The 12297-nt window shown below is 46.3% G+C and overlaps 1 protein-coding gene across 1 annotated transcript in view; it reads left to right on the forward strand.

Annotated features, from left to right (window-relative positions):
• TGM5 (transglutaminase 5) overlaps window positions 1-12297 on the forward strand; it is a 28744-nt gene that overhangs the window by 6487 nt on the left and 9960 nt on the right. The window contains exons 4-6 of the mRNA XM_059703656.1: window positions 356-474; window positions 2825-2953; window positions 3545-3722. Coding sequence (XP_059559639.1) covers window positions 356-474; window positions 2825-2953; window positions 3545-3722 — 426 coding nt within the window. The remainder of the gene's footprint in view (window positions 1-355; window positions 475-2824; window positions 2954-3544; window positions 3723-12297) is intronic.

Here is a 12297-nt window from a genome sequence, read left to right on the forward strand (position 1 = left end):
TGGCAGAGCACAGAGCATGGAGTCACATGGGCTGTGTTCACATTTCACCCTGTACTATGTGATGTGGACAAGCTATTTATCACTGTGACCTGTTTCCCCAGCCTTAAAATGGGGCTGGGATGTAAATGTGCTTTGCAAACCAATAAATTCCACCAAAGATAAATTTTTACTGTCCCGCCTCATTTTCACGTTGAGCCTGTTGCCGCTGTGGAGGGATGGTGGAGAGCAGGTCTTGCTTCCCCTCTTGGTGTCACCTGTGCAGTCCTCAGAGTTGTTTCCATGCCTTCTGTGGATGGGGATGGGCAGGAAGGGCAAGATGACTTTTCTGCTTTGTGTCTCCCCACGTGATTCCTAGGGGACGCTGTCTTCTTGGACAGTGAGCCCCAGAGGCAGGAATATGTCATGAATGATTACGGCTTCATCTACCAAGGAAACAAGAACTGGATCCGCCCTTGTCCCTGGAACTATGGGCAGGTGAGTCTCGGCCCAGCTCATGGACCATCTAAGGGAGAGGGACGCAGGAGGGGGATGGGAGGATGCCCCTCAGGCAAGGTTTATCTAGAGCTACTGACTAATGGGAACTAAATGGTACTGCGAAGATGTGAGATGTGACTCCGGGGAGCTAGAGGAGCAGCCACAGAAAGTTGGAAGGTGTTCTTTGCTGACTGTGTCAGGATTAGAGAGAGAAGGGCAGCTGAAGGTACCCACCCAGGAACTCCACTGATTATGTGAGTGAGGATGAAGGCACAACCACAACAAGGGCCATGGTGGTGCCTCATTTTTTGTTTAACTGTTTCTAGTGTGGTGTAGGTTGCTCTAGGTTTTGTTTTCCACACATATTCTAAAACATGTGACTTTATTTGTAAAAATAGCCTCATACTAATCACAATGCTCTACAACAGCCCAGCCTTCAGCAGATGCTCCAGGAAGTCCAGAACCAGGCCAGGGAGGAGGGTTCTTGAGGCTCACCCTGGCACTGGGGCACTGGCCGGGAGAGAGGACCAGCCCTGCCACCCAGAGGGGTGTCAAATGGGAAATCCCAGGGGAGCATGTAGAGCAGTGGTTCCCAACCTTGGCTGCACATTAGAATCACCTGGGAATCTTGTTAAAATCCTGATTTCTGGGCCTCATCCTCCGGAAATTCTGTTTCTTTGTTACTAATGATGAGGCCCAGAAACCAGGATTTTAACAAGATTCCCAGGTGATTCTAATGTGCAGCCAAGGTTGAGAACCACTGGTGTAGAGCCTTGTTTCAGATTGCTATGGCTTCCTCTCCTGGACTTGTCCAACACGTGTGGCCTCAGGCCCAGCCTAGGCCCCCCAGGTGGATATAGTCAAGATGAGACATAGCAGCCTAAACTTGCACCAGCTGACATCCCCACCCCCACACTCAGCATGGGCAGATAGGGATCTTAGTGAGTTCCTGGACAGGAGGTTGCTGCCACCTGTGAGAAGCAGGAGAGCAGAGCTGCTGGTCTCTGAGCCCTGGGTCCTCCCATATCTCTTATTCAGTGAAAATATACTGAATGCCTGCTGAGTGCCAGGCAGGGTTCTAGGTGCTAGAGATATAAAGATGAATAAAACACTGTCCCCGAGCCCACAGTGAAGTGGGGACTCAGTCATATAAGCAGGTCACTTATGCAGCGTGACATGTAACGATTGCCAGACAGGCACAGGGGCCTCTGAGAGCCTGGAGGAAGAGCACTTGGTTGGGCATGGGGCTGTCTGGAAAGCTTCCTGGAAGAGGAAATACTTGAACTGAGTTAACCAAGAGAAGGAAGGTGGGGGGAAACATCACAGGCAAAAAGAAGGATGAGCAAAGGCACAAAGCTGAGGATCCGTTTGACCTGCTGCAGGGGTTACAAGGCATCTGGGTGTTGCCGGAACAAAACTGGTGAGGCGAGGGTATTGAGGAGAAGAAGAAGGCCAGATCAGGGAGGGTCTTATGTGTCTTGTAGAGGAGGTTAGAGCTTTGATTCTGGCCAAAGGTCACAGGGATCTTTGAACATTTTAAAGCAGAAAAGTGAACTGATCAAACTATCCCTTGGGGAAAGTGGATCGGAGAGCCTCCAGATCCTGTTTATTGCCCAGTGTTACATGGAAATCAATGAATTCACTTACTCTCATTCAACAAAGATGCTCAGAGCCCTTGCTCTGTGCTGAGCACTGTGCCAGATCTGGGGTGTGAAGGAACGTTCGAGAGGGGCAGAGCATACACTTAGGCAGGGAAGACAGACCTTGGCTACATCATTATACCTGAGCCTGATGAGTGGAGATGTAGCCAGTGCTATGATGCTAAGCCAGGCTTGGGCTCAGCGAAAGGCCTCAGGACAAGTGGCATTCTCACCTCGCCTGCCTTGGGTGGGAAGTTTCCATAACTCACATGATATTAGTCAGCCCACAGCCCTACTGAATGGCTGGCACCATGGCAAGTTGGAGCCATCACCTTAGCCTTAACTACCAATGATGAGCCGGATCAGCCGGTGAGGGTGGAAGATGAGGCAATGTGGTTTTAGCAAGAACAGTTCATGAGGTCCAAGAGTGTGGAGATTGAGGAGAGAGAGAGAAATGATTTTTCAGCAAGTCAGACACATCAGAAAAAACTCCAAGGATTTGACTTGCTGGACATACCAAGTGGGGGAGTTGTGATCCTAGAGCTTTGAGACCCTGTACTTGCCTGAGTTCATGGCTGTGCTACTAGACACAGTTACCTTCCAAGTGGGTTTGTATTTCAAACACACTCCATTGGAGAGCTGAGTGGGGTGGCTCCATATCTGCATGTGCGAAGCATGGGTGCCTTGCCTCTCGGAACCTCTCCTTGCAGTTTGAAGAGAATATCATAGACATCTGCCTGGAGTTGCTAGACAAGAGCCTGCACTTCAAGAATGACCCAGCCAAAGACTGTGCTCTTCGAGGGAGCCCTGTCTACATCAGCAGGGTGGTGTGCGCCATGGTGAGGCTGGGTGTGGATTTGCCCACGCAGGGCATGTCCAGAGAGGGAGGAAGCCGTGCCAGGGGAGCCCTGCCCACTCACAGTTGCCCCTGCGATGGGAGAATGAAGAGTTGAGAGGCATGGGCCCTCTTACAAAGCCATTTTGGCTAAGTCTGATGAAAGTTATAGCTAACAGGTTTTTCTCAACTGAGCTCTGAAATAGCTGGGCGTGGGCCATCATGTCTATTAATCCCAAATTGCATGTTTTGGGAAAGGCTGAGCGTAGCCATAGTTTGTGAAATGGTCTTATTGTTTCTAAATTTCCTTTGCTCTGAGTATTTTTAAAAGCTACCAAAGCCAAGCTTTGCAGGGCATGGGGAGGTGAGGGGTAAGAGAGTGTGTAGAAATAAAATAATAAACTAACTCACAGTGGAACACAAGTCAGAGTGGCCAGCTTCACGTCCCGACCCCTTCCCCCGCAGGTCCGGAAGTTCCCAGGTAAAATGAGATGAAAGCCTCCTCTGTGTCTCGGGCCTTGCAAGGCAGCTCACACATCACATCCTGTTGATGAAAAGGATGCTTCTAATTCTTCTATGTATGGCTTCTCTTCAGATCAACAGCAATGATGACAATGGGGTGCTCAACGGAAAGTGGAGTGAGAATTTCTCAGACGGCACCAACCCTGCAGAGTGGACTGGCAGCGTGGCCATCCTGAAACAGTGGCACGCCACAGGTTGCCAGCCAGTGCACTACGGGCAGTGCTGGGTCTTTGCAGCCATCATGTGCACAGGTACGGCGTAGAAAGTTCCCCATGAAATGACCAAAAATGCAATGGCTCACATATTAGCCCTCCAAATAATTCTTGTCTTCATCTCACACAGTTACCACCAAGGAACATTTGGAAGGAAGCCCTTTCCAGCAAAAATGTCTCTCCACTAACCCCAGGCTTCACATATCTGGCTTATTTCAGAGGATGGTTTTGAGGTAGAAATCACACGCTTCCGGGACCCTGGCCCCGTTCCCTCTCTTCTAGCTGAACCTGGCTGGAAACTGTCTGGTGCAAGCTAGGAAAGAGATGAGAGGCCAAGTAATTAGGAAAACTTGCAAACTGATTAGCACAGAGAACGGTCTTAATGAAGATGTTCATATGAGAGGGAAATGTGCATCTGAGCAGTGGTATGGGCCATGAGCAAGGTGACAGCCAAAGTGCAATGACCTTGAATTGGGAGTTTCACAAGTTCGGAGGTCTGAAGGCCTGGCTCAGGCCAGGGAACTAGGGGGTGAGGGGAAATGGTAGCTCAACTTTTCAGATAGGGAGTAGATGCAACATTAGGGGAAGAAAAGCTAAAAAGAATAGGCACGTGGGAAAGACGGCAGGTGGAAGTTGGTTTGCAGGTGGCAAGAGGAGCAAGTAGAAGGAAGTGGGAGGTAAATGTTGAGGACACTGACACCTAGAAATGAGTTGCACACTGGAGGTAGCCAGAGGAGGTCTTCTGCCTCACCCAGGGACTCTTGCTCCGGGCCCTCACCCTCACCCTGCCCCCCAGCCTAGGCCAGCTCTCAGCCTCTTGGCATGCATATCCCTAAACCTGACTTGGGTCACAATCAGGAAGTTATTAATGTTACCTGGAGAAAGATGCCAAGCGGGGCTTTTGTTCACAGCACTCTCTAGTGCAATCCAGGGAGGCCAGATCTGCCCACAACTTGGTTTTATCAAGAAGTGAGGCCTTTCGTGTAGAAATTCCCTAGAGGACAAGGCCTGGTGCACTCTGTACGCATGTGTGTGCTGAGTCCAGCTCCAGTCTCCTGGAGGAAGCCCAGAGAGCCCTGGGCTGCGAGCAAAGGCCAGGCCTCTGTCCAAGGGTACAAGGAGGTCTCTGTCAACACCCACAGAGGGTGACTTCACGCAGGTTGGTGAGGAGGAGTTTCCGTGGAACTACTCCTCCCCTGCAGCTGCACAGCCCCGGCTTGAGTTAATGCTTTGATTAGTCAAAGATTCCTTGGTCGGTGTTTTGTTTTAATAAGAAACCAGGAATCTGACAGCTTTGATTGTGTGACAGATAAGAGTTATAGGCATTTGGGTAAACTAGGATGTCTGAGTCATTGAGGGAGGAGGCACAAGAGTGAGAGGCAGAGGACGGATCAATCTTGTTTGTGCAGGATAGAGAGGAAATCTTCCTGTGCATGGAAAGCCTTGAGTCTAATGGGCCAGGTGTATGTGTGTAAAAGAAAGGGCCAGGATTTGGGGTGTGACTATCTGGAACTGGTTGATGACAGAGGTGGAGCCAGTGAATGGAGATTATGCAAGAGAGCAGACCAATTAAAATGTTTATGAGAATAATGGCTCTATAGTGATCTGGGAAGCAAAGGGTTGGGCAAAGTGGGTCAAATGTGGGCTACAGTGGGTGCAACTGAAGCTCAGTTAGCGCCAGCCTTCCTGGAAAGGCCTACCACATTGTATATTAATAAGTATATCAGTTTTTAAAACTCATTCCAATAACACTTATTTATTGAGTCCTTATTCTATGCTAGCCACTATGCTTCAAATACTTTTGGATATAAAAATGGGTAAGACCCAGTCTGTATCCTCCACTAAAAATTAGAGGTCTATCAAGCTCCTTAACCCGATTCACCTGCCAAAGCATTACTATTATTCACAATCACAAGAGCTGATGGTTATGGAAGTCTTCCTTTGTGCCAGGAACTGCGCTAAAACTTTGACATCTTAGAGTAATGGTGAGACATGTGAGCTCCGAGGTAGACTGCTTGGCTTCAAAAACCAGCAAGGCCATTAGTTGGCTGAATAACCTCGGACGAGTCACTTAACATGTGCCTCAGTTTCCTCAGAGGATTAAGCTCACACATGGAGAATTCTTAGAATAGAGCCTGGCTACAGTGAGTGTTCAGTATTAGCTAGGATAGTTCTGTTTGATCCTCCAAATGACCTTGTGAATTAGGTCCTACCATCACCTCAATTTTGCAGATGAAGAGATTGAGTGGTGGAGCGAGGCTCACATCCAGGTCTGGCACGCTCTCACCACGAGGCCATATACTGCACAGACATGACGAGCAGCCACCATGCGTCCAGCATTCCCTGTGCTTTGGGCACACAGTGAGCACTTTCACTCTTTCTAATCGTCACAACCACATGCAAAGTAGATATCATTACCGACCATCACTTTACAGGTGAAAAAACTGAAGCTCAAAAGTGACCAAGTGACTCCTCTGTGACCCAGAAGTACATCCTCCCCCCAGCAGCTCTACTTCCCAGTATTGCCTTTTTCTAATGTGAACAGATTGACATCGAGTTCCTAAAGAAAAATCATAGAAATGAAACTTTGGATGCATCAAAGATAGTGCTATAATTTTTGGACCGGCTGTTTCCTTGACAACCGTTTAGTTGTCTATTACTCGGAGAAATTCAGAGAAATCCCTGGCCTACCCTTCGATGCTCAGGCCCAGCTGCCCCGCGACTCTCAGTCATCCTGTTCTGGCCACCCACTCCTTGTGACAAGGTCGGTCCATCAGCCCTTGGCTGAAGTCTGTAAAGTATCCAGGAAGCCTCGCACTATAACCAGGAACAGAGGGGACAGTGATGATCTGTTGTCTGAAAATTCTCCCCAAAGCCAGGTGTCCAAAAGCCACTTGTTGTATGATTCCATATATGTGCAATGCCCAGAATAGGCCAATTCATAGAGACAGGAGAGTGGCTTAGTGGTTGCCTGGGGCTGGGGGGAATGGAAAGTGACTGCTAGTAGACATAGAGGTGTGTTTTTTTTAGGTGAAATGTTCTGGGATTATTAGTGGGGATTGTTGTACAACCTGTGACTATACTACCAACCACTGAAGTGGTGACTCTCAAAGGGTGAATTTTATGGTATGCGAATTATCTCAATAAAGTGTATTTTTTTAAGCCAGGCATCCTAGGAATATGCCTGGTCCTGGTAGGCTCCTACCCACAACTGCATGGGGGAGCAGTGGGGGCAGAAGTGAGGGGCTGAGGGTTGGAAGACTTGAACATGTGACTGTGAGCAGGTCCATGGGTTATCATCTCCTTTGCTGTAAAGTAGGGCCCTGGGCCCTGAGCCATGGTGGGAAATGGTGGGAAGGTGAGGAGGCTGAGAGCTTGGGGCTGGGCACCTCCTCTCTTCATGGAGCTAAGGTTTCTCCTCACTTGTTTGTATAGAGTTATTTCAATACAATAACTCTTGTCCTTGTTGTTTTTACTGAGTCATTCACTATGAAAAAAGGAACCTCAGCCAAGGCCCCCCGTGTGCTATTTAGCTTCAACCTTTGGCTTAAACACAAATCTACTATTATTCTCCATGGATTTATGAGACATCAAAGATTGTATGAAATGTTCCCTCACTGAGTTGTTAATTAATATGTGGCAAGCACTTAGAAAAATGCCTGGCACATGGTTAGTTTTACATAAGTGTTAGCTATGATAATTAGTCTCCTGGTGTTTTAATCTCTGCCTCTTAGGCTCCAAAGGTCTGACTGGCTCTTGGTTAAAAGGTTTTTATTTTATTATTTTTAAAAAATATATATATTTTTATTGATTTCAGAGAGAAGAAGGGAGAGGGAGAGAGACAAACATCAATGATGAGAATCATTGATTGGTTGCCTCCTGCATGCCCCCTACTGGGGATTGAGCCGGAAACCTGGGCATATGCCCTGACCAGGAATCAAACTGTGACCTCCTGGTCATGGGTGGTTGCTCAACCACTGAGCAACATCAGCTGGGCTAAAAGGTTTTTCTAGCCATCTACCAAACTTCATCTTTCTATTTTCTCTACCACTTTTTTTTTTTTTTTTAAGAATTTTGCAGATGTAATTAAGGTCCCAAATCAGTTGATTCTAAGAAGGGAGATTATCTTCAGTGGGTTTGACCTAATCAGGTCAGAACTTGATTAGTCTTTTAAAAAAAATTATTAATTTCAGAGAGAAAGGGAGAGGGAAAGAAAGACAGAAACACCAATGATGAGAGAGAATCATTGATCAGCTGCCTCCTCCACGCCTCCCCCTGGGGCTTGAGCCCACAACCTGGGCATGTACCCTGACCAGGAATTGAACTGAGATCTCCTGGCTTATAGGTTGACACTCAACCACTGACACACAGTAGCTGGGCTCTAGCACTTTTGGGGTTTATTTTCTTGCTTTGTTCCTTGGAGTGTTTGGGATTAAATTAATCATATTCCTCGTGTCATGACATTTATTGTAATAGGTCTTCTTCAGGCCCCTCATTTTAAAAAATGTAACTAATTAATTGATTTCCCCCACTTATCTCATAAGCCATTTCCATTCACTTCCCCCCAAGATAGGGAAACATTTTGATGTATTTAATATATAGCATTGTATTTAAAGGTGTTCTTATAAAAAAGTATATTATCTTTTGTTGTTGTTGTTTTAATCATCACCCAAGGATATTTTTTCCATTGATTTTTAGAGAAAGTTGAAGGGAGGAAAAGAGGGGAGAGAGAGAGAGAGACATCAATGTGTGAGAGAGAAATAAATTGGTTGCCTTCCAACCCAGGTACATACCCTTGACCAGGAATTGAACCTGTAACCCTTTAGTGTGTGGGCCAACATTCTAACCACCGAGCACACTAGCCAGGGAAGTATATTGTTATATTTGTATAATATTTTGTCCAGTATGTATTTTTGTTTTATAGATTGTATTTTTCACCTTTAAAAGTTCCATTGGGCCCTAGCTGGTTTGGCTCAGTGGATAGAGCATCAGCCTACGGACTGAAGGGTCCCAGGTTTGATTCCTGTCAAGGGCATGTAACTCAGTTGCAGGCTCGATCCCCTGCCTCAGGTTGGGTGTGTGCAGGAGGCAACCAATCAATGTGTCTCTCTCACATCGGTGTTTCTCTCTCTCTGTCTCTCCCTCTCCCTTCCACTCTCTTTAAAAATCAATGAAAAATTATCCTTGGGTGAGGATTTTTAAAAATTTCATTGAGTCTTTTCTTTATCTTCAATTTTTCTTATTATATTTATGTTTTCCTTTACTTTCTCTTGAGCATATTTACAGTATTTAAAATACCTGTTTTAATGTCCTTGTCAGTTAGTTCCAGGATCCCTGTCATTTCTGGATCTAGTTCTATTGACTGACAATTTTCCTGTTTCTTTACATCCCTATATATATTTTTTTTATTCTTGATTTCAGAGAGGAAAGGAAAGAGAGAGATAGAAACAGCAATGATGAGAGAGAATCATTGATTGGCTGCTCAATCCTGTGGGGATTGAGCCCACAACCCAGGCATTGCCCTTGACTGGAACCGAACCTAGGGCCCTTTAGTCCGCAGGCCAACGCTTTAACCACTGAACCAAACCACCTAGGGCTACATTTTTTTTTAAGTAGGCTTTATTTTTTAGAGCAGTTTTAGGTTTTATTGTCACTGCAGACAAGTGAGAATATGACCTCGTGCTAACATATCTGAAAAACTAAGGCAAGATAACCATCTTGTTGTGGAAACAATTAAAGGCATGGTAGGTGGAGCAGGAAGTGGTTACATCTACCATTTGGAAGCTTACTACAACCCGGGAGAAGTTAAAAGATGCTAAAAATCATCAAATTTAAATGCAATTACTTTGATTTTATATTAGCTGGGGCTTTGACTCTATTCTTCAGTATAAGCCATGGAAGTGTGATAGCAAAGCTGACCAAATGAATTTCAATAAATTGAACTCTAACTTTCCATTAATTTCTCTTATAAAATTGGAGCTACATTTCTTTATGCAGAGGCAGGGCTGGTGGTGGAGGGAGAACTGGTGAGAAGCCTTCATGTCCAGCCTGAAACAGACTGCGTGTTTTCATGCCCCATCAGCACAGTGTCTGCCACTAGGCAGGAGTGAAGCTGCGCTCCTGGAGGGCAGGAATGTCTTTAGCTTCTGTGCACTTTGCATCTAACTCACTGCCTGGTTCATGGCAAGGGCTTGACACTTGTCACCGAATAAGTGCTAAAATGGCCAAGTAAAGAGAGGTAGTAATTCATGCTGGGTGTTCTGTAGTATGCCTTGGGAACTCCAATTCTTTCCCAGCTCTGAGATCTTCTCCACCTTTTCCAAATATCACCATGTGAGTGTGCATGCCTGTAGATGCACACACACAATATGGGTTTCTTTTTTATGAGGGACTCAGCTCCCACAGCATTATCAATGAGTCACCTGAGTCTCATGTCAAACTGTGAATCATTGGGAGCGATACTCTGCAGAAACCTTGTGCACAGGTTAAAGACAACCTGCTTCCAACACAATTTAATGCGCGTCTACTCTGTGCCCATCCAGACATGTGGGGCAGGAGTGGGCACCACCACTGACACTTCAAGGGGCTGATCATGAATTCTGCAATCCGGGTGAAGAACAGAGGCTTGTTCACTGCTCTCCCTACTCAGTTCTCCTTGGCACATTCTCTTACTACCATAAGTGTTACCCACCCGTCTGACTGTCATCTTAGCATAAATCCTGGCCCACGCCATGCTCCTGACTCACTTGAATGCTCTTGCATCACTCCTGTCTCAGGTTCCTTCAGTGACAGCTCTTCGAACCTTCACCCTCCCCTCTGAGGCTGTCCTGCGTCACCTCCACCTACAACTCGCTTGTCGGCTCTGCTCACTCCCTGCCCTTGTTCCTTGGCCCTGTGCAGACGTGCCACTCCAAGGAGAACTCCAGGTTCCCCTTTGGGCTTCTCTCCTCCCTGTCTTGGGCCATATCCAGGGGTGTGTCCATGCCCTAGCTTGGAGAGGCTTTGTGCCAACGTATGAGAAGGAGCCTAAACTAAAATCTATAAGCAATTAAATGTTTAATATAAATAAGTATTTGAACTAAAAATTATGAACATTTTAAAAATTACAGTAGTATGTGAACAATGCCGAGAAGTATCTATATATTTTTTTCATTAGTTTATTATAAAAGAAACACGGAAATTATTTACATGACGAAAGATTTCAGGACTTCAATGGAATGGGCAGCTTCACATGCTGCCATTTCCATAGTGATTTATTTCCGTCTACTGGTACATACTTTCCAGGAATGTCACCATCTCTAAATAAGAAATAATCCTTGTCGTCTAGAACTACTTCAGTACCTCCATATTCTGGAAGGAGACCTTTATTTCCAACTGTCAGGCTAGCAGGTTGAATCTCTCCACCCTTTCCTTTGGAGCCCGATCCAATAGGGACTACTATGGCTTGCAATACTTTTCCTTGCGGTTTTTCTGGAAGCATCATGCCTCCTTTGGTTACAGTTTCTGCAGCACTGCTTTCAGCTAATACTCGGTCAAAGTGGGGAAGGAACTTCCTAAGGCCGGTCCTGCCATGACTCTGACCACCGCTGCCTGTGCTCCGCTGTCGCACCGCGGCTGCAAGGAGAGACCTGCAGGCGCTGCTGGCCACTATATTTGTTGACTCTCATGTTATCTCCTGGAATCTGTCCCCAGGGAGGAAAATAGACTGATCTATAAAGATGTTCATCACAGCATTATTTACAACAGGGGAAAAAATGGAAAGCAACCAAATATCTAAAAATAACCACCCCTAGAAATCTTGCTTTTGCCAAATATTTGATAACGTAGGAAAGTGCTTGGGATGTGGAATAAGGTGAAAATACTAGAATGCTGAACTGTTTGCATAATACTGGGAGGTGAACTCAGAATTGAGTACAAGCTGAGCAGTGAGACCAGGATTTGAGGGATAGCTCTGCCACTTCTTAGCTGTGTGACTCTGGTCCAGGTGAGCAAACTTTTCTTAGCCTCTGATTCCTCATCTGCAAAATGGGGATAATAACATCAGCTTCCACGTAGAGTTGTCCTGGGCATAATGTATGCAAAACAGCACCATGCCTGCTGGTAGATATTATTATTATTATTGCTTCACAGTTGGACTTGAGGGGACAGGGATCCCCAGGGCCTTGGTGGTAGGATGGGCTGGGAGATATTGCTGTTCTTAAAAGAATGCAGAGTGGGAGAAACAGAGCAGAGGACAAGAAAAGAAGTTGGTTGGCAAAGGGAAGAGATGCACCGTCAGGAATAAAGATAACATCCTACCGCTTTCCCAGAATTGCTCCACCAGGTACAGCCTCCCTTTTCTAGGCTTCTGTTCCACAGTTTCCTTCCCTCTGGCTGGATCTGTGATGCTTTCTTTGAGAAGCTGCCAAGACAATCCACCCATAGAAAAGGGGGCAGTCCAAACCACAGGACTCTTTGCCTAAGAATCTGATGTCCTCAGCCAACAATCTCTATCATAGAAAGGAAAACTTTCCAGGTATTTGGTTTGGAGGTGGAAATTTATGGCCAGGAGAGAAGTGCGACTGAGTCAGGCCACCGAGCCTTGCTAAAGGGGTGTGCCCGCCCCGCCCTGCTG

Source organism: Myotis daubentonii, chromosome 1, assembly GCF_963259705.1.
Source record: "Myotis daubentonii chromosome 1, mMyoDau2.1, whole genome shotgun sequence".
Classification (NCBI taxonomy): Eukaryota; Metazoa; Chordata; class Mammalia; order Chiroptera; family Vespertilionidae; genus Myotis; species Myotis daubentonii.